Below are 22,848 nucleotides of genomic sequence, written 5' to 3' on the forward strand. Positions count from 1 at the left end.
AATATCACTTAACAGATGTTATTTAACATTAGGAATTGGAACTATTCATGGTAGAAATAATAATGAGCATAAAGCAAAGAAAAAAGTGAAAACTAATATGCTGACTGAAAACATGAATATGCTTTTGGAAAATTGGTGTACTTGAGATGTAGAATGGTTGTATTATGCCAACAGATATTTACCACACTTATATTGCCGCAGCACATGATAAAATACTTTGTTCTCGACAACTAAAAAATATAGAAAAAATAATAACGCAATAAAATATATCAAAGATTAAATTGCTATGTTTCATAAGGCTGTGGGCTAAATAATAGAACCTGAATACAAAAGGTCAAGAAAATTGAAATGTGAAGTTAAAAGATCTAACTTACAATGGCGGTATTTCTAAAAGGGGAATTGGCATGTACAGTTAGAATGCAAGGGAAAACCAACTCTAGTTTTCCAGTTCACTCCGTATCCAATCCTGCGAACACACCAAAGCTTGGACAGTAGCCGGATTAAGAGAGCTCCAATCACGATCAAGGACTCTTCCACTGTAGTTAAATGCCAACTCTGGTGCAACCTTTGACATTGGGATTCCTAAAACATTTCGGGCCATCATGGATAAGACGGGATACCTTGGAGTGTGAACTTTCCACCAATTTAATATGTTGAAATCAACATTTCGCGGAAAAAGAGGTTCTTCCAAATACTTATCTAGATCTGATTTTGCACCTTCACCTTGAGAGGTTTCATGGAGGAATTTGTCAAACCCCATCAGTCTATCCCTGGAGTCCTTTGCAGACCATGGCAAGGAAAGAGAACTGCTACCATTTTCAACTTGCCAGGCCAATCCTTGGTCATGAGAAGCTAATGGCGATCCTATAGAATGTTCGTTGTAAAGGGCCTTCACGCCCTCGAAGACCTCTTCAATGCGACTTGCTGACATGCTACCGTAGATTTGTGGATAATAATAGTCAACCAACTTCATCTTGAATCTAGGGTCTAACATAGCAGCAGCTGCCAACCCTAAGCTACATTTGTCCCAATACTCGTCAAACTTGCTTCTCAACTGAACCACCAAAGAACTGATGCACGGATCTGAATTCTTGCCCCACTCAATAAAATGCAACTTAACATCACAGAGCTCGGGGAAATATATATTTGCAGTTGGATACTTGCTCCTGGTGAAAATATTAATAACCTCGACAAAAAGCTTTAAGTAGCTGGTAACTATGGCGAGTCTCTCCCACTCTACTTCAGATAAAGAGATATTATAGGCAATATCATTTTCTTGCAGAAGAATTAAAACATCCTTGAATTCTAAAGCAGCTTCAAGCATTGAATATGTAGAATTCCATTGCATTGGATTGTCTAGAAATAAGCACTTTTGACTAATGATCCCAACTTCTTTAGCCATCTCATTGAACTTTGCCAGTACGGTTTGTGAACTTTTAATATATCGAGTAGTTTCACGAATCTTATGGACTATTTCAGTTACAGCTCCCAAAGCAAGCTGAGACATGACATTAAGAACATTGGCAACACAGCGTATATCAAATAATTGACCATTACAATATAGAAACCTATTTTGCATAAGTCTCTCGCCAATTCTTGTGGCAATGTTATCACAGGTAGAACAACCGTCCAAAATCATGGAGAACAACTTACGGTCAATATCCCAATCCATCAGACAAGACATGACAGCTTCTGAAAGTATGTCTCCAGTATGAGAAGGATCAATCCTTATAAAATTTAATATCCTCCTTCTTAACTCCCATGATTCATCTATGTAATTTGATGTCAAACACAAGTACTCAGCATCACCATTTGCAGTCCACACATCAGCACTAATACTGATTTTTCCGGGCAATTTATCCAACATCTCATTCATCTTTTTCCTCTCTTTATCATAAATCTCAATACAATCAGCCTCAACCCGATTCAATGTTACAAGCTCAAACAAGGGCTGCAGGTTCTTTACAAAAGCTCTGAAACCAACATGTTCAACCATAGCCAAGGGATATCCATGTAGAATAATCATGCGGGCAAGATCAAATCGACTCCGTCTTTGATCAAAGTTGCTATTTCCAGTGTTGACCGATTCATCTTTCAACTGCGCCTGCTCAAATTTGATATTCACAAGACTAACTGTATCATCTTTGTTTGGATCTTGATCCAAACTGAAATTCGTAATTGCAAGAGACCCTTCCTTTCTCTTTTCTCTTGCTGTGATGTATTGTGCTAGACCATGGTTAGACCTTCTCTGACACCTGATTAAATGGTTCCTTAGATGAGATGTTCCACTCGTGCTTGATCCACTCAGTTTCTTTTTACAATGCCTACAAACCGCCACACATGTATCACCTTTTTTAATCCTATCAAAATCATTCCATACAACTGATTTCAACCTACTAGATTTGACAATCACAGCATCAGACATGTCCATCGCATGAACCTAGAACAAAAGCATGCCCATTAGTTTCAATACATGCATTTTTATTCAAAGAAACAGAACTACAAATTACAAAGAAACAGAATTAAAAGCTCTGAAGAGAACCAAACAAAACTCAAGAAGTGAACCAAAACACTTTTTATAGGCTTTTAACGATATAAATCAGAAATTATAGGTTTTAAAATATTAATCCTGCATTCCTGCCTCCAACCTCTAAAGTGAGTCTTAACTATAATAGTGAATCCCGGATGGCGGAGCATAGTGGCCGACCCCAAAAGTGGGATAGCGTATAGAGGTATGACAAATAGCGGTCACTGATATTTGATTATTTTTTGGACAAATTACATGAATAATACTATAAAGTACAAAACAAACTGATATATTTCTCAACAAAAAAAAACTTATATTTAATTTTAGATAATCTCATCATCGTTCTAAATATAACTCTAAAATCTCATGAGACATTCATAAATCAAAATACCTAAAAACAAAAGACAGAGGAAAAACTAAGATACCTTAAACTAAGATATCTTAAAAACTAAGAACATACTTGGAAGTATCTACAACTTAAAGTAACTAAAGTATTGAACATCAAAACTGTAATAAAAATCATGAAAATCTAAGTCTTCATCGTCACATCCTCCACCACTAGATTTGTGCACATACACATAACTTAATTTAAAGAAATGACAAAGAAAGGCAGAGCAGAACAGGAAAGAGTGGGAGTCTGAAATAAGAATACAGAGAAAGTAAAATAGACAGAAACAAATAGAGAAAGGAACAGAAGCGGATCTAGACATTTGATACATGTGGGGCAAAATAGTCTTTCAATGTATCAAAATTTTAAATTGTCTTTGATTGTACACAGCGTTAGTCAAAATAGTCCATAACATTAAAATACTTCGTTAATATTGTCATACTAGTATTTCAATATACTTATTTATTGTCACTACAGGGACCATTTTGACTAATGGTACAAAATCAGGGCCTATTTTAGAATTTTAATACATTGAGAAACTATTGCTACTACTTGTTGCACATTCAGGGACCAAAATGACTATGACCCCCTATTTATAATATATATATATAAAAAAAAGAAAGAAAAAAAAAAAAAGGAAGTTGGATGTGTGGCTTTAGCCACACATAGCACTTGAATAGGTTCGTCCCTGACCTCGACTGACAATACCAACGGGGGTAGGACCATAGTAGTTAATAGCGGATAGTGGCGAGTAGCGGCCAACCCCAAAAATGCTATAGCGGGATAACGCCTAGCGCTATGACCGCTGTTTCATAACTTTTTGGACAAATTATATAAATAATACTATAAATTTCATAACTTTTTGAATGGCATCAGTAGTAGTTGGTCAAGAAAGAGAGACAATGGTATCAGCAAAAATATTTACTCTTCCATGAAAAAATGCAAAATCATGTGGTAGACTTACAATCAATTCATGGAATTACCGACTCAAATAACATTCAAGGATATATTTTATTTTTCCTTGTGTAATATATCAATAGTTTAGCTCTTTATTTAAGACCCGCATGTTAAATTTAAATGTCAAATTAGCAGTTAGAAATTGATCTAATAAAACAATTTATAAAAAAACTTTTCCCATCTCACAGGAAATAAGAGATTCCACTAATATAATTAAGGATCTGGCTTAATTTTCAATATCGTCATCACGAAGATTGAGAGATTTCGGACACAGAGGAAGATTTAGAGAACAGAGAAAAAACGAGGTCAAGAAGTTACCAACCTGAGGAACGACGGTTCGACAGCGGCGTTTTAGGGTGAGAAGATGAACAGATTGTCCGGTTTGCTGAGAGAAGATGCCTTTTTGGGTGAGAAGATGAAAGGCGCAGTTTGTTTTGCGTAAGAATGAATGAAAGAAGGAAGAGAAACTGAACTTTTTAGGGTTTGATGAAACTGTCAAAAATACCCTCTCTCTTTTTTTAAAACCAAGGACAATCTTGTATTTTCACTTAAAGAAGCATCGAACCGTGGAGCAGAATTGCTCGGTTTCAGCGATGCGATTGTGAAGGGTGAAAAAAACGAAGATTAGGTTTCCGTGAAAACCCTATTTTGATGGGATATGAAGAAGAAGGAAATCAATGAACAATCTCACGCACAATAAATGTTAAAACGCACCGTTTGAGTTAGGGACGAGTATATAACACACGTTTCTTTTTTCTTTTCCCTTGATTGCTATCTTTCTTGGAGTGCATCATTCTTTTTTTTTTAAAAGGAATTATTCTATTTTAGTGGTATGAAACTCTCAGAGTAAACCACCAAACTAGTCCATGTCTTCGTAGGTCATTCTCAAATTAGTCCCTGACTTTTTTAAAAACAAAATCTAGCAACAAACACTAGTCGTTTTTTTGTACAGAAGCTACAGACACTAGTCATTGGCAATTGATCTTTTCACTTTTGAAATTGCTCTTTTTTCCAACTGCCGCTGCTGCCGAACACTTTCAAAGTCGGTTGAAACCAATTCAAGAAGTGACCGGCTGTAGTTAACCGTCATTAGGCCAGCGGAAGTTGGGAAAAAGAGAAATTTCAAAAGTTGAAAAGAACAATTTTCCCAAAAATGTTTTAACTTTTAAATTTGCATAAACTAAGAATTCTGAACCACTAACAACAGCAGACACACAATGATACATACATGTCGGACACCAAACACGTCTTGCATCAGTAATGTAATTGCTACAGACTGCTAAAATAGATATATTTTTTACAAATTTTAAAAACTTCAATAAACAAAATTAAAACATCTTCACTAAATGAGTAAAAAAAAGATTATCTTAGTAGCCCGCATAATATTCATCACAAAAATACCAACTTTTCCCAAGGTCTCATTCTTCAATAAAAATCAAACACATAACCTTTCAATCCAAATTACATTATACACAAACTAAAACAATATTATACAAAAAATATAAACTAAAACCCAAAAAACAAAACTGCAAAAAAAAAGGTATGATTTTGATACAGGTTTTGAAACCTAATAACAAATTGATTCTACAACTACAAAGAATTGTATTTTAATTTGTAAAAACTAAAATTAAAAAAAAAAAATATTTTTTCTATTGAAAAACGTAAATTTGGAAAACGAATTCGATAACTGAGAATAAGAGAAAAGAAGCATCGTACCGTGTAGCAGAATTGCTCGGTTTCAGCGATGCGATTGTGAAGGGTGAAAAAAACGAAGATTAGGTTTCCGTGAAAACCCTAGTTTGATGGGATATGAAGAAGAAGAAAATCGAAGAGCAATCTCAGGCACAATAAATGTTAAAACGCACCGTTTGAGTTAGGGACGAGTATATAACACACATTTCTTTTTCTTTTTCCTTAATTGCAATCTTTCTTGAAGTGCATCATTTTATTTTTTTTAAAGGAATTATTCTATTTTAGTGGTATGAAACTCTTAGAGTAAACCACCAAACTAGTCCCTGACTTTATTAATATTTTAAATCATTAACTTTATTAATATTTTAAACTAGTCTTTGTGTTTGTCAAAAGTTTCTCAATTTGGTCCCTCATTATGTGACAAAACACATAAAGAGAGAGACCTTATTGAGAAACTTTTGGCAACGATAATTACTAATGTGAAATATTAATAGAATCGGGAATTAATTTGAGAATGACTTACAAATATAAAGACTAATTTGATGGTTTACTCGATACTGGAGAATTAAAGTACTTATTAAAGTTTAATAAAATATTGAAAATTAATTTAGTACGTCATATTTAAGTTATTTGATATATACAAAACTTTAGTATCACCACAAAACAAAACCCATCGTTCAACCTTAAACCCTTCAAAACACACAACCTGTGTGTCGCACAGTAATTTCATCTCCGAAAACAAAATGAGAGCAATGACCTCGTCCCTCAGATATCTCAAATCATCATCCCGAGTTCTCACAGCTCGGAACCAGAACCAGGTTTCTCACTTTTCTTCTTCCTCTTTTTCACTCCCTCTTTGGAATCGATCCAAAGATTTGTTATGTTTTCACAACAATCATCAAAAACACTATTTTTCTTCAAAACCCAACATGATTTTAGAGCGTGTTTTTACCAATGATTGGTCTCAAGTTGGAAGCATGTCGTGAATCATTGACCCATGAAACTCTTGTTTATGTTTTGAAGCGATTGGATAAAAACCCACTTAAAGTTTTTACCTTTTTCAACTGGGTCAGTGAGAAAGAGTGGTTTATGGCTAGTTCTTCGGTTTATAGTTGGTTCTTAGGGTTCTAGCTAGTAATAAGAGTATGAAAGAGTTTTGGATTGTTCTTAGGGCTATGAAAGAAAAAGGGTTCTATTTAGATGAAGAGACACATGTGACGATTTCAAGGAGTTTAAAAGGGGAGAAGTTGAAGAGTGATGTTGTTGCGCTTTCACATTTCTACAAAGGGATGCTTGAGCAGAATGCAATGCAGAATGTTGTCAAAAAGGTGGTTGGCATTACTTAAGGGTCTGATTGGGATGATAAGGTTGAGAATGAACTGGAGAAGGTTAAAATTCTTTCGGATAATTTCGTGATTAGGGTCATGAAAGAGCTTCGAGATAGTCCTTTAAAGGCTTATAAGTTTTTTCATTGGGTTGGAAAGAAATCTAGTTATCAACGGAATACAGTTACTTATAATGCAGTTGCTAGAGTTCTTCCTAGAGTGGAGTCAATTGAAGAGTTTTGGAGTATTCTTGAGGAGACGAAGAGTGTCTGTCATGAATTGGAGGATATCGAGGCAGCTTCAAAAGAATAAGATGATGGAGGATGTTGTCAAGCTTTATGAGCATATGATGGATAGTTCATATAAGCCATCAGTTCTGGATTGCATTATGCTTTTAAAGAGCACATCTGCAAGCGATAAGCTGGATTTGGATTTAGTTTTCAGGGTAGCTAAGAAATTCGAGTTGGCAGGGTATACTCTTTCCAAGGCAGTCTATGATGGTATTCATAGGTCTTTGACAAGTGCTCGGAAATTTGATGAAGCTGAAAAGATTGTCGAGACCATGAAAAATGCTGGCTACGAGTCAGATAACATCACCTACAGTCAACTTATTTTCGGACTTTGCAAAACGGGTAGGTTTGAAGAAGCACTTAAGGTAATTGATGATATGCAAGCTAACAATATTTGGGTTGATATCAAGACTTGGACCATCTTGATCCAATGGTACTGTGATGCCTGCAAACTAGACGATGCGTTACTTAATCTCTATAAGATGATTGAAACTAATGATGCAGATGCTGAATTGTTGGAAGTTCTGGTTGATGGTTTTCTTAAGCAAAAGAGAGTTGATGCTGCATACAAGTTGCTTCTAGAGATATCTGCCAAGTGTCGTACATGTCCACGGCAAGCTACATTCAAGAAACTGATTGATAGTCTATTAGGAGTCAGAAAGTTTGAGGAGGCACTCGACCTTCTTCGTTTGATGAAGTCTAAACAATACCCTCCATACCATGAACCATTTGTGTCACATATTTCGAAGTTTGGGACCATGGAGGATGCTGCAGAATTCCTGAGGGTGTTGAGTTTAAAAAATTACCCATCCCATACAGTTTACCTTCAAATTTTTTAATCCTTATTTCAAGAAGGTAGACTTTCAGAGGCCAAAGATCTATTGTACAAGTGTCCTCACCATATCAGGAAGCATAGCAAAATCTCCGAACTTTTTGGTTCATCCAAGAGTCAGACGGCCGAGAGTCAGGCGACCGATAGTCAGATAGCTGCTACTTGATCCCTGATTTGTTTTTCTTAGTATCATCTTGTCTTTAATCAGCTAATTAATAACTTTTGTCAAGCTGTTAGGTGGATTTGTCTTTGCACTTGGAAAACCATTAGGACATAATATATGGTGTCAGTCAAGTTATTTTTGATTTTGTTAGAAGTTTTTATGTATGATCAGTACAAGTTTTTTTATTTATTGAAAAAGGTTTAATTAACCCAGTTTTTATGTTTTTCTAAATGATGTGGATGTATGTACATGCTTGATAAATAGAATATAGTTTAGTGGAACCTGTTTCACTTCCAATGTGAGTTCATAATATGGAAAATATGTTGAAGAACATAAAAGAATAATTGATGCACAAAACAAATTGATTGATACACAAAACCAAACAATTGCTAATCAAACACATACGATTTCCACACTCGAGGGTGGACTAATGACAACAATGAAGTGGATAAAAGTTTGGAGGAATTTTAGTATTATTGTTCTTATAATTTTGTTGTGGTTACTCTTTAGTTTAGGTTTTGATGATGTTTTTTATTAGATGATGTTTATGATTTTTGTTTAAATAGCTTAATTATATTATAAAACACCCTAGTCAATCCATGATCTATGGTCCTCTACAATAGTATCACATGTTAACAAACATTAGCACTATGTTTAGGAGTTTCTTGAAGGTCAGATTGTGTTTTTATGTGTGTCTGATTCGATTCAAATTGTTTTAAAAGCAATTCTGAATCGAATCATCCTTTCCCTCATGTATCTTTGGTTTTTATGGGTGTGATTCGATTCAAACTTTTCATTGAAATTTTTGAATCGATTTATTTGACCTCTCTGGTATCTGACCTTTGATTAATTGATTTGTATCATTGTTCTTTGAATCATATCAATCTTTTTCTGAACTTTATGATTCGATTCAATTTATTGACTATGTAGATTTGAATCGGTTCAATCTTCATATGGAAAATGCTTGAATCGATTCATAAATCTTGTGATTTGTCTCAATCTTCATAGCTTTCAGATCTCCTTGTTTTACGCTATTTGAATCGATTCAAGCTTTGTGATTCGATTCAAGTTCGTTATTTTGTGGCTAAATTAACTCTTTTCACTCACCTATATATACCCTTACACACACCTTTCTATTCATTCAATCAATTTGCAAATCATCAAATTGTTTAAGTAGAGATAATACCCTTGAAAAAGTAACCACACCAATTTTTTTTAACAAGCTAAAATGCGCATCAATTATTGAAGACACTATTCAAAATTTAGCGGTCTGATCAAGATCAATTTAGGATAACAAAAACATAATTAAAAAATGTTTTTTCAATCATAATATTAACGCGTATTAAACAAAAAATGCCATAATATTTGTCATGAGTCCTATGTTTGATGAGAGATGATCTAAAAATGTGCATATAAGTTCCTTAAAAAAATGTATATAAGTGGGGATAATCTTCACCTCACAAACCGATTTTTGGTAACGCGTTAGACTTATCGACAATTTTTAAAATATTAGGGATTGTCGTGACTTATCTTCTCTTCTTATTATATATTAAAGTTAACATATAAGCTTATTTTAGCCTTAATTTTAACCTAAACCCTAATGCCTTAATTTACTGTTTTAACCTTAATGCTTATTTCATTTTTTCTATTTTTTTGTTTAAACTAATCGGCCTACTTATTTCATTTGTTCTATTATTATTATTTTTCAACAAATCGGCCAAATCACACTCATAACTAAATCTCCTATTTTCTTCAACAAAACAAATCGGTTCTTCCTTTTCTCTTGGTTCACGACATATACAAGCAACATCACTCCTAAATCTGATTTCAACAAAACAAATCGGTTCTTCCTTTTCTCTTGGTTCACGATTCAATTTCAACTGTTAATGGTTTGTTTTTTATCGGTTTGTTTTTGAGAGTAGCTAAATCATTTGTTTTTGATCGGGGTTTGTTTTTGAGAGTAGCTGAATCATTTTTTTTTAATGGTTTGTTGTGAAATTGAAATTGATAGTAGCTAAATCATTTGTTTTTGATCGGTTGTTGTGAAATTGAAATTGAGAGTAGCTGAATCATTTGTTTTTGATCGGTTTGTTGATTTTATAGTTTATGAATTTTCAAATTAGGGTTTAAAATAAGATTAATAGATTATCTACGGTAATTGTTTTAGTTTTATAGATTATCTATCAAATCATTATGTGCAATTGATTATGTTCACATAATCATCTGGTTAGTTAACATACCTTTTTCTTTTCTTTGATTCTCTTCTTTTCATCACTATTAACCCTATTCTTTTCATCGCTATTTTAGAAAACATGGCCGGCATAAATATAGAAACTCTTTTGTCGTATCACTGCCTAACTGGTAAACTTTTTAACACATATTCCTTTAATCTAATTATATTTTCCTGCGATATATACATGACAAAAATTTGACTTTCGTATTTTATAGGTCCTCTGCTCAAAAACACACTTTCAGAATATGACAAGGCAATCAACAAGCTACAAGTAAAGTACATAACATACATCGTCGAGTACGACTTCGACACTGTGAGTATACTTTCATTTTCGTTGTACAGAACAAGCTATAATGTTGTTTTTAAAATTATAAACAGATAGTTGTTGAATAGTGTTGTTTGCTAAATTTATAGTGTTGTTTGCATATTGTAAATGTTTGTTGATCAGTTGTTGTGAAATTGAAATTGAGAGTAGCTGAATCATTTGTTTTTGATCGGTTTGTTGATTTTACAGTTTATGAATTTTCAAATTAGGGTTTAAAATAAGATTAATAGATTATCTACTGTAATTGTTTTAGTTTTATAGATTATCTATCAAATCATTATGTGCAATTGATTATGTTCACATAATCATCTGGTTAGTTAACATACCTTTTTCTTTTCTTTGATTCTCTTCTTTTCATCACTATTAACCCTATTCTTTTCATCGCTATTTTAGAAAACATGGCCGGCATAAATATAGAAACTGATCTTTTGTCGTATCACTGCCTAACCGGTAAACTTTTTAACACATATTCCTTTAATCTAATTATATTTTCCTGCGATATATATGTAACACCCCGTTTTCCCAATATCAAAATTTCTTTAAAAACATAACATTTATCAGAGTAAACATCAAACAACGGGATATCACATATAATATAGTCCAACAGTTAAATAATAATTTAACCAATATCTTAAACATTGCAGCGGAAAATCATAAACATAATTCATATGAAACGTTTTGGCACGCAGGCCCCAACAGAGTATCTCAAAAGAGTTTATCAAAAATAAATTATCATGGCAATTCACGTAAAAGAATGAAGCATGTTATAGCATTAACCCCATCCCGTTACGTATCAGAGCGACCTTATAAGAGTAGTAACTTGTATATGCTTGTAATAGATATAGTGGATAACAGTTGGCACTTGACAGCTATGAACAACTGTCAAGTGACTGCCACCTGCCTGTAGTATATCAGGTTAACCTGCTATATCAGGTAACCCTTAATCTCCTATATAAGACTGATTGTAACAGTTTTCACAATCAATGAAAAATCAGAAATTCAGATTGAAAAGTTAGTTAGAAAATGAGTTTAGTTTCTCTGAGATTTTACATGGTGATGCTAGAAACATACAGGAGCAGTCCTTTTTTGAAGGTCCTGACCAGCTCTTCGTAGGAAATGGTCAAGGTGTGCCAATACATTCTTATGGTTCCAGTGTTTTTCCCTCACCCCTTAAACCACATAAAACCTTAAGCCTTAATAAATTACTTCATGTACCAGACATTACCAAAAACCTTCTCAGTGTCAGTCAGTTTGCTAAAGATAATACTGTATTTTTTGAATTTCATGCTGACTATTGTGTTGTTAAATCTCAGGACACTAAAGAAGTTCTCCTTCGTGGCAGTGTTGGTCCTGATGGTCTTTACACCTTTCCCAGTCTCTCCATGGACACTGCTAAGTGCTCATCCCCTTCTGTTTTCTTTACTTCTCCTGATTCCACTATTAATACCATATTTCCTTCTTGTAATAATCAGATGCCATCTAAATCTCACAATTTGTGGCATCAAAGACTACGACACCCTAATAATCATACTCTTAAACTTGTTTTACAACATTGTAATATTTCCACAATCAATAAAGAAAAAGATATTTCCACTTTTTGCAATGCTTGTTGTATAGGTAAAGCTCACAGGTTACATTCACCCACTTCACACACTATATACACTCACCCTCTTCAACTTGTGTTTAGTGATTTATGGGGTCCTTCACCAACTGTTTCCTCTCTTGGTTACCGCTATTATATAACCTTTGTTGATGCTTTTTCTAGATTCACCTGGATTTATTTGCTTAAAAACAAGTCTGATGCTCTTACTGTTTTCAAGCAATTTAAATCTATGGTTGAACTTCAGCTAGGTCATTCCATTAAATCTATTCAAACTGATTGGGGGGGTGAATTCAGATCTTTTACTCAATATCTTACTAGTTTAGGAATCACTCACAGACTCATTTGTCCTCACACTCACCATCAAAATGGTGTCATAGAAAGAAAACATAGACATATTGTGGATTTGGGTCTAACTCTTCTTAGCCATGCTTCCCTTCCTTTGACTTATTGGGATCATGCTTTTCTAGCTGCTGTTTACCTTATAAACAGACTACCTACTGCCTCTTTACAGTTTCAAATTCCTTTTCAAACTCTGTTTCACAAAATGCCTGACTATCATTTTTTAAAAGTGTTTGGCTGCTCTTGCTTTCCTTTGTTAAGGCCCTATAATTCACACAAGTTTGACTTTAGGTCTCATGAATGTCTTTTTTTGGGATATTCCACCACTCACAAAGGGTATAAGTGCCTGTCTCCTAGTGGTCGTATCTTTATATCCAAGGATGTTCTCTTTAATGAGTCTAAATTTCCTTATCTTTCATTATTTCAAAATTACACCTATGATCCTCTTCACCCTATCCAAGATGTCTCTCTGTCCTCTTTACCCATACATCCTTCTGACCTTCCTCCTAACTTTCATAATCAACCCACCTCATCTTCTCCTACCTCTCAAATGGTCTCCCCCAGCCCTCCTAATTCTCTTGTCCCTACTACTACATCAGCAACTAACACTGAACCTCAATCATCTACAGCTTCCCAACACTCTACACATACTACTGCCCCTTTACCTGTTAATTCTCACCCTATGCAAACTCGTTCTAAGTCTGGTATTGTCCTCCCTCGTCTTAACCCCAACCTTTTTCTCACCTACACTGAACCTAAGAATGTTAAGCAGGCCTTACTTGATCCTAAGTGGCGTGCTGCAATGCAGGATGAATTTGACGCACTGCAGAAAAACAGCACATGGTCCCTGGTGCCTTTGCCTCCCAATAGGAAAGCCATTGGGTGTAAATGGATATTTAGAGTCAAAGAAAACTTTGATGGTACTCTAAATAAGTTCAAAGCTCGTCTGGTTGCTAAAGGATTTCATCAAGTGCAAGGCTTTGATTTCACTGAAACTTTCTCACCTGTGATCAAACCCATCACTATTAGACTCATACTTACTCTTGCCTTATCATACAAGTGGCCTATCCAGCAATTGGACGTTAACAATGCCTTTCTCAATGGTATTCTTGAAGAAGAAGTTTACATGCAGCAACCTCCAGGTTTTGAACATTCTGATTCTACATTAGTGTGTAAACTCCATAAGGCTCTTTATGGTCTTAAACAAGCACCCAGGAAGTGGTTTGAAAGGTTAACTACTGCTCTCATTCAGTTTGGCTTTCAGGCTAGTAAATGTGATCCCTCTTTGTTTACCTATGCCAAGCAGAAACAAGTTGTCTATCTACTTGTTTATGTAGATGACATAATTATAACTGGTAGTTCTTCTTCATTGGTTTCTGCTTTAGTTAAGCAACTTGATTCAGTGTTTAGCCTTAAGCAACTTGGTCTGTTGGAATATTTTCTTGGCATTGAAGTGAAGCATCTTCCCAACAATTCTCTTTTGCTCACTCAAAGTAAATACATTAAAGATTTACTAGCCAAAACACATATGCTTGAGTGCAACTCCATCAATACTCCTATGGTGTCCAGTTGTAAATTGTCTAAAATTGGATCAGACACCTTCTCAGATCCCTCTCTTTACAGATCTGTTGTTGGCTCTCTGCAATATGCAACTATTACCAGGCCTGAGATAGCTTACTCTGTGAATAAGGTATGCCAATTCATGTCCAACCCTCTTGAATCCCACTGGGTTGCTGTCAAGAGAATTCTCAGATACATAAAAGGAACCCTCACCTTTGGACTTCAGTTGCATCCTGCTCCAATTCACAAACCTCTCTCACTTCATGTTTTTTGTGATGCTGACTGGGCTGCTGATCCAGATGACAGAAGATCCACTTCTGGTGCTGCCATTTTCTTTGGTCCCAATCTCATTTCATGGTGGTCCAAGAAGCAGCCTGTTGTGGCCAGATCAAGTACAGAAGCTGAATACAGGGCTTTGGCACAAGCTACAGCTGATGCTCTTTGGGTCCAGACATTGTTACAGGAGCTCACTGTTCCCTTTAACAATCCCACCGTTTACTGTGATAACCAATCAGCTGTTCTGCTTGCTCATAATCCCATTTTACACACCAGAACAAAGCATATGGAGATAGACCTCTTTTTTGTCAGGGAAAAGATCATTGCCAAGCAACTCTCCATAGTTCATATTCCTGGTACTGATCAGTGGGCAGATATTCTCACCAAACCTGTCTCCACTTCAAAGTTTCTTCTAATGAGATCCAAACTCAATGTGATTTCACACCCCACTGAGTTTGAGGGGGGAGTATAAGAGTAGTAACTTGTATATGCTTGTAATAGATATAGTGGATAACAGTTGGCACTTGACAGCTATGAACAACTGTCAAGTGACTGCCACCTGCCTGTAGTATATCAGGTTAACCTGCTATATCAGGTAACCCTTAATCTCCTATATAAGACTGATTGTAACAGTTTTCACAATCAATGAAAAATCAGAAATTCAGATTGAAAAGTTAGTTAGAAAATGAGTTTAGTTTCCCTGAGATTTTACAGACCTAGACGACACAGATCGCACAAACACAAAAACAATTCCATACTGGTTGTGCTCGCGAGGCGAGAGTACTTACTCGCCATGGCGAGTACCACTCAACTCCCAAACCAAGGTTGTTCTGGGTTCCCTCTGATCCTACATTCATTCTTAATCAATACTAGATGTGTTCAGGTACTCAAAGGCATACAAAATTCAACTAAAAAGGTCGAAACACGAAATCTAACATGCACTCTGCCTTAGCTCGCTATGGCGAGTAAGGTGGCTCGCAGTGGCGAGCTGCGTCACACAACTCGCGAGGCGAAGGGGATAGCTCACCATGGCGAGTTGAACCAAACAACTCGCGAGGCGAAAGGAAAGGGCTCGCGTGGCGAGCGATGAAGTTCATCACTCGCGAGGCGAGGATCATCCCTCGCCAAGGCGAGCGATGAACAGAAGCTCGGGCAGACTAGGGTTTTTCTCAAAAATCCATCAAACAACATGGTTCAAAACGTGGTTTTGATTCCAGAATTCATCCTAAACATATTCTAAGGTTAAAGGACGGTTCTTTCATCAATCTAACAAGTTTTACCGTTTGATCATCAATTTTTAGGGTTTTGACCTAATTCCAAAACTTCTCTAAATCAATCCTAACTTTGTCAACTAATCATCAGAATTACAGCAAATAACATTATTGAATTATTAGTCTCACCCTTACCTGGTTATGAAGAAATCGCAGCCCTCACTCTAGGTTCCTCTTCTCTTGGCTTTTTCTCCCTTTTCTCCAAAAACAGTCGTACGTACGTTATGTTTTTCTAAACTAGGTCTAACCTTTTATATCTCCTCTTAAAATACTTATCTTATCTCACTTTCTCCCCCAACACTATCTAAAATATCAAAACAGCCCTCAACTAAATATTTTATATTATTTTCAAATCTTTATTCTATTTAACAATAAAATAAATCTCATATCATAATCAAATCCTCCAAAACTCATAACTTATCACGTCATCAATCAAATCACTAAATTCATCGTGAATCACCAAAACATAACAAAATCACGCATATATTATATAATTATAATATAATTGCCTAAACTCGATTAAATAACGATTAAACGAAAGTGGGCGTTACAACTCTCCCCCACTTAAAAGATTTTCATCCTCGAAAATTTACCTCAAGCAAACAACTCTGGATAAGACTCCAGCATCTTACTCTCAAGCTCCCACGTCAAGCTTTCACCAGTCGCTCCCGTCCAAACGACTCTCACGAGAGGTATCTCCTTGCCTCTCAACGTCTTCACTTTACGATCATCAATCCTCAACGGTAAAGTTTCTACCGTAAGGTTGTCTCTAACTTGCACATCGTCACTCTGAATTACATGAGATGGATCCGGAACATACTTCCGAAGTTGCGACACGTGGAAAACATTGTGCAAATTCGAAAGATGCGGCGGTAAACCCACTCGGTAAGCCACCGTTCCAACTCTTTCCAAAATCTGATATGGACCAATGAACTTCGGGGTCAACTTCTTTGACTTCAAAGCACGTCCTACACCAGTCATAGGAGTGACTCTAAAAAACACGTGGTCTCCTTCCTGAAATTCAAGATATTTTCTACGCTTATCATGATAACTCTTTTGTCGACTCAGCGACGCCTTCATTTTCTCTTGGATCATCTGAACTTTCTCAGTAGTTTGCTGAACAATCTCTGGTCCTAAGACCACTCTTTCTCCTGATTCAAACCAACACAACGGAGTTCTGCATCTCCGACCATACAAAGCCTCGAACGGTGCCATTCCAATACTAGAATGATAGCTATTATTATAAGTGAACTCGATCAACGGAAGATGACTGTCCCAAGTTCCTCCTTGTTCAAGAACACAAATTCTCAACAAATCCTCTAGCGACTGAATTGTCCTCTCCGACTGACCATCTGTCTGTGGATGATACGCCGAACTCAATCTCAACTTCGAACCCAAGGCCTCTTGCAAAATTTTCCAAAATCTAGAAGTAAATCTTGGATCTCTATCTGACACGATGCTCGAAGGAACACCATGCAACTTCACAATCTCCTTGATATAAATCTCTGCCAACTGGGCAACAGGGAAACTAATATTAATAGGTAGAAAATGAGCTGACTTCGTCAACCTGTCAACAATAACCCAAACTGCGTCGCTCCCTCTCGGAGTATTCGGCAAACTCGTCACAAAATCCATCGATATACTATCCCATTTCCATTCTGGCACATCTAAAGGTACCATCATCCCAGCGGGTCTCTGATGCTCGACTTTCGACTTCTAACAAACTAAACAGGAATACACAAACTGTGCCACATCTCGTTTCAAACCAGACCACCAGAAAATCTTCTTTAAATCATGATACATCTTCGTAGCTCCCGGGTGAATACTCAAGCTACTTCTATGACTCTCTTCAAGAATCATCTTCTTAATCTCTTCATTGTCTGGGATACAAATTCTTCCTCCAAATCTCAACACGCCTTGATCATCGATTTTAAAATCACTGTCTTCAGCCTGATCTCTAGCAACCAACAAATCCACAAACTTTACATCAACTTTCTGTGCTTCTTTGATGCTTTTCAGAAATTCACTATCAATCTTCAGCATACCCAGTTTCACGCTCTGAGGTGTCCATTCACAAACCAAACTCATATCTCTGAACTGTTCAAGTAACTCGAACTCTCTGACCATCATGGCGAACATATGCAATGTCTTCCTACTCAAGGCATCTGCAACAACATTAGCTTTACCCGGATGATAATTCAAACCAAAGTCGTAATCCTTTAGCAACTCTAGCCATCTTCGCTGCCTCATAGTCAATTCCTTCTGATCGAACAAATACTTCAAACTCTTGTGATCACTAAACACCTCAAACCTCGAACCATACAGGTAATGTCTCCATATCTTCAATACAAAGACTACAGCCGCCAACTCAAGATCATGCGTAGGATAATTCTTCTCATGAACTCTCAACTGTCTTGAGGCATAAGCTACCACTTTACCTTCTTGCATAAGCACACCTCCTAAACCCAACTTGGACGCATCACAATACACCACAAAAGGTTCATCGGACTTCGGCAAAATCAAAACTGGAGCAGTCGTCAAACGTTTCTTCAATTCACCGAAACTCCTTTCACAATGGACGTCCCACACAAAAGTTTTACCTTTACAAGTCAACTGTGTAAGCGGAAGAGCTAACTTGGAAAATCCTTCAATAAATCTTCTGTAGTAACCAGCTAAACCCAAAAAGCTTCTAATTTCGGTAACGGACTTAGGAGTATCCCATTGCGATACAGCTTCGACTTTAGACGGATCCACAGCAATACCATCTCCGGAAATAACATGGCCAAGGAAACTCACTTCATTCAACCAGAATTCACACTTAGACAATTTAGCATAAAGTTTCTTCTCTTTCAACACTTGTAAGACAATCTTCAGATGCTCGGCATGTTCTTCTTCAGTCTTGGAGTAAATCAAGATATCGTCGATGAACGCAACTACGAACCGATCCAAAAATGCATGGAAGATGCGATTCATATACTCCATAAACACTCCAGGTGCATTGGTCACACCGAAAGGCATAACTTTATATTCATAGTGACCATAACGCGTTCTGAAAGCTGTCTTCTGCATATCCTCATCTTTTACTTTAATCTGGTGATAACCTGATCTCAAATCAATCTTGCTGAAAACTCGTGCACCCACTAACTGATCCATCAAGTCATCAATTCTCGGAAGTGGATACCTATTCTTGATAGTTACCTTGTTCAACTGCCGATAATCAATACACAACCGCATACTACCATCTTTCTTCTTTACTAGCAAAACCGGCGCTCCCCAAGGTGAAACACTTGGTCTAACAAACTTCTTTTCAAGTAAGTCCTCCAACTGTTTTTTCAACTCAGATAACTCTGAAGCAGACATACGATAAGGTGCCATCGAGACCGGCTTCGTCCCAGGAACAAGATCAATAGAAAACTCGACTTCTCTCTCTGGAGGCACATCGGGAATCTCATCTGGAAAAACTTCAGGAAATTCACACACCACCGGTAGCCTATCAATCACTGCTTGATTCTCAACAGATAAAGAAGCCATCAAAGAATACATCATAATACCATCGCGTTCCAGTTGCTTCAGCTGCTTAGTAGACATAAACTCTGCACCACTTTCCTCTTCGACGGAAGAGAAATGTACTGACTTGCTAAAACAATTAATAAGAACGTGGTTGTACTCTAACCAGTTCATACCCAAAATCACATCCATACCACTCAAAGGTAGACAAACTAAATCCATTTCAAAATCACGACCAAACATAGACAAAGGACATTTCAAACATACGAGAGAAGTAGTCACCGAACCCTTAGCTGGAGTTTCGACAACCATCTCTCCATTCATATCAGACAACTCAAGACACAAAGCAGAAACACAATCGAAAGCAATAAAGCAATGCGTAGCACCAGTATCAATAATAGCAACTAAAAGAGTATTATTAATATAGCAAGTACCTCTGATCAAACGATCGTCATTCTCTGTCTGAGTCCCAGTCAAAGCGAAAACCCTACCAGTAGTCGGCGCCCTCTTAGGCTGAGTACACTGTGAACTAATGTGACCCTCTCCGTTGCAATTAAAGCACACAATGTCCGTACGATTGCAATCAGCTACAACATGACCTTTCTTACCACACCGGACACACTTCTTGATTTCCTCAGGGCAGGCGTTGCTCTTGTGGCCTTTCTCACCACAATTGAAACACACAATCTCTGCAGCATCCTTCTTCTTAGGCCGCCTAACATCGACCATCTTCTGTTTACCTTTGTCAGCGGGGGCACTGTACGGCTTTGGACGACTCTGCTGTCCCTTGCCCTTCCTTTCATTCACTACCTTGTAGTGAGCCTTGGTATCCTCTTCGTAGATCCTGCAGCTGTTAACCAAATCTGGAAAAACTCTCAGCTGTTGATACCCAATCGCCCTCTTGATGTCGGGCCTCAGACCATTCTCGAACTTGATACATCTCGAGAACTCAGCATTCTCAGCAGTATAGTGCGGATAGAACTTCGACAGCTCCACGAACTTGGCAGCATACTCTGTCACGGACATATTTCCTTGCTTCAGCTCAAGGAATTCGATCTCTTTCTTCCCGCGAACATCTTCCGGAAAGTATCTTCTCAGGAACTCTCTCCTGAAAACAGCCTAAGTCACAACAGCTCCCTCCTGCCCAAGGGTAGGCAGAAGAGCAACCCACCAGTCATCAGCTTCCTCGGTTAGCTGATGAGTACCAAACCGCACTTTCTGATCCTCCGTGCACTGCATAACCCGGAAAATCCTCTCAATCTCCTTAAGCCACGTCTGGGATCCATCAGGGTCATAACGTCCTTTGAAAGTCGGAGGGTTCTTCTTCATGAACGTCTCCAACATCCTAGCTTCAGCATTCGCACCAGCATTCACGTTAGGTTGTTGTCCCACAGCTTGGGCAACAGCTTGTAGAGCAGCAGCTAACACAGCATCGTTTCTTCCAGCCATTTCCGAGATTCTACAAAAGTAGCAACAACAACATAAGATAGTAATATAAATATTACTAAGACTCGACACGACTCTCTAATTGACCGGACGGACCGACCTGCTCTGATACCAATTGTAACACCCCGTTTTCCCAATATCAAAATTTCTTTAAAAACATAACATTTATCAGAGTAAACATCAAACAACGGGATATCACATATAACGTAGTCCAACAGTTAAATAATAATTTAACCAATATCTTAAACATTGCAGCGGAAAATCATAAACATAATTCATATGAAACGTTTTGGCACGCAGGCCCCAACAGAGTATCTCAAAAGAGTTTATCAAACATAAATTATCATGGCAATTCACGTAAAAGAATGAAGCATGTTATAGCATTAACCCCATCCCGTTACGTATCAGAGCGACCTAGACGACACAGATCGCACAAACACAAAAACAATTCCATACTGGTTGTGCTCGCGAGGCGAGAGTACTTACTCGCCATGGCGAGTACCACTCAACTCCCAAACCAAGGTTGTTCTAGGTTCCCTCTGATCCTACATTCATTCTTAATCAATACTAGATGTGTTCAGGTACTCAAAGGCATACAAAATTCAACTAAAAAGGTCGAAACATGAAATCTAACATGCACTCTGCCTTAGCTCGCTATGGCGAGTAAGGTGGCTCGCAGTGGCGAGCTGCGTCACACAACTCGCGAGGCGAAGGGGATAGCTCGCCATGGCGAGTTGAACCAAACAACTCGCGAGGCGAAAGGAAAGGGCTCGCGTGGCGAGCGATGAAGTTCATCACTCGCGAGGCGAGGATCATCCCTCGCCAAGGCGAGCGATGAACAGAAGCTCGGGCAGACTAGGGTTTTTCTCAAAAATCCATCAAACAACATGGTTCAAAACGTGGTTTTGATTCCAGAATTCATCCTAAACATATTCTAAGGTTAAAGGACGGTTCTTTCATCAATCTAACAAGTTTTACCGTTTGATCATCAATTTTTAGGGTTTTGACCTAATTCCAAAACTTCTCTAAATCAATCCTAACTTTGTCAACTAATCATCAGAATTACAGCAAATAACATTATTGAATTATTAGTCTCACCCTTACCTGGTTATGAAGAAATCGCAGCCCTCACTCTAGGTTCCTCTTCTCTTGGCTTTTTCTCCCTTTTCTCCAAAAACAGTCGTACGTACGTTATGTTTTTCTAAACTAGGTCTAACCTTTTATATCTCCTCTTAAAATACTTATCTTATCTCACTTTCTCCCCCAACACTATCTAAAATATCAAAACAGCCCTCAACTAAATATTTTATATTATTTTCAAATCTTTATTCTATTTAACAATAAAATAAATCTCATATCATAATCAAATCCTCCAAAACTCATAACTTATCACGTCATCAATCAAATCACTAAATTCATCATGAATCACCAAAACATAACAAAATCACGCATATATTATATAATTATAATATAATTGCCTAAACTCGATTAAATAACGATTAAACGAAAGTGGGCGTTACAATATACATGAAAAAAATTTGACTTTCGTTTTTTATAGGTCCTCTGCTCAAAAACACACTTTCAGAATATGACAAGGCAATCAACAAGCTACAAGTAAAGTACAGAACATACATCGTCGAGTACGACTTCGACACTGTGAGTATACTTTCATTTTCGTTGTACAGAACAAGCTATAATGTTGTTTTTAAAATTATAAACAGATAGTTGTTGAATAGTGTTGTTTGCTAAATTTATAGTGCTGTTTGCATATTGTAAATGTTTGTTCTATTTTATAAACTAATTGTTTACTATATATATTGTGTTGTTTTGTATAAATGTTGCTATATGAAAACTGACAGATAGTTGTTTGCATAAACTAAATATTTGTTCATAAGCCACATATTTGCCTAATCATGGATATTAGTTCTCACCTTTTTGGCAGTTTGTATGCAATGTCCTTTTTTTTTTAATTACGGTAGGTCTTGCCTACCATAGTGTGATAAACAAATAATTTTGTTGTTTTCACCAGGGTGCCGTATGCTTGCCAAGTTACTAATAATGATGTTTATATGTGTAGTTCTGTTTGCAAACCATGGAATTGAGTCATCTTAGAA

At 36.8% G+C, this 22,848-nt stretch overlaps 1 protein-coding gene and 1 pseudogene across 1 annotated transcript; one reads left to right on the forward strand and one right to left on the reverse strand.

The window, feature by feature from the left end:
* Positions 1-240: 240 nt before the first annotated feature.
* On the reverse strand, positions 241-4,412 carry LOC112418138 (zinc finger BED domain-containing protein RICESLEEPER 2). Its single transcript, XM_024774403.2, has 2 exons — positions 4,195-4,412; positions 241-2,440 (listed from the first exon to the last, which is right to left on the reverse strand). Exon 2 carries the CDS (start codon positions 2,429-2,431, stop codon positions 437-439), a length of 1,995 nt encoding a protein of 664 aa, XP_024630171.1. The 5' UTR covers positions 2,432-2,440; positions 4,195-4,412; the 3' UTR covers positions 241-436.
* A 1,820-nt stretch (positions 4,413-6,232) lies between these two features.
* On the forward strand, positions 6,233-8,386 carry LOC25480737 (pentatricopeptide repeat-containing protein At3g48250, chloroplastic-like; annotated as a pseudogene).
* The last annotated feature ends 14,462 nt before the right edge of the window (positions 8,387-22,848 follow it).

The sequence above is a fragment of the Medicago truncatula genome, chromosome 2, assembly GCF_003473485.1.
Source record: "Medicago truncatula cultivar Jemalong A17 chromosome 2, MtrunA17r5.0-ANR, whole genome shotgun sequence".
Taxonomy (NCBI): Eukaryota; Viridiplantae; Streptophyta; class Magnoliopsida; order Fabales; family Fabaceae; genus Medicago; species Medicago truncatula.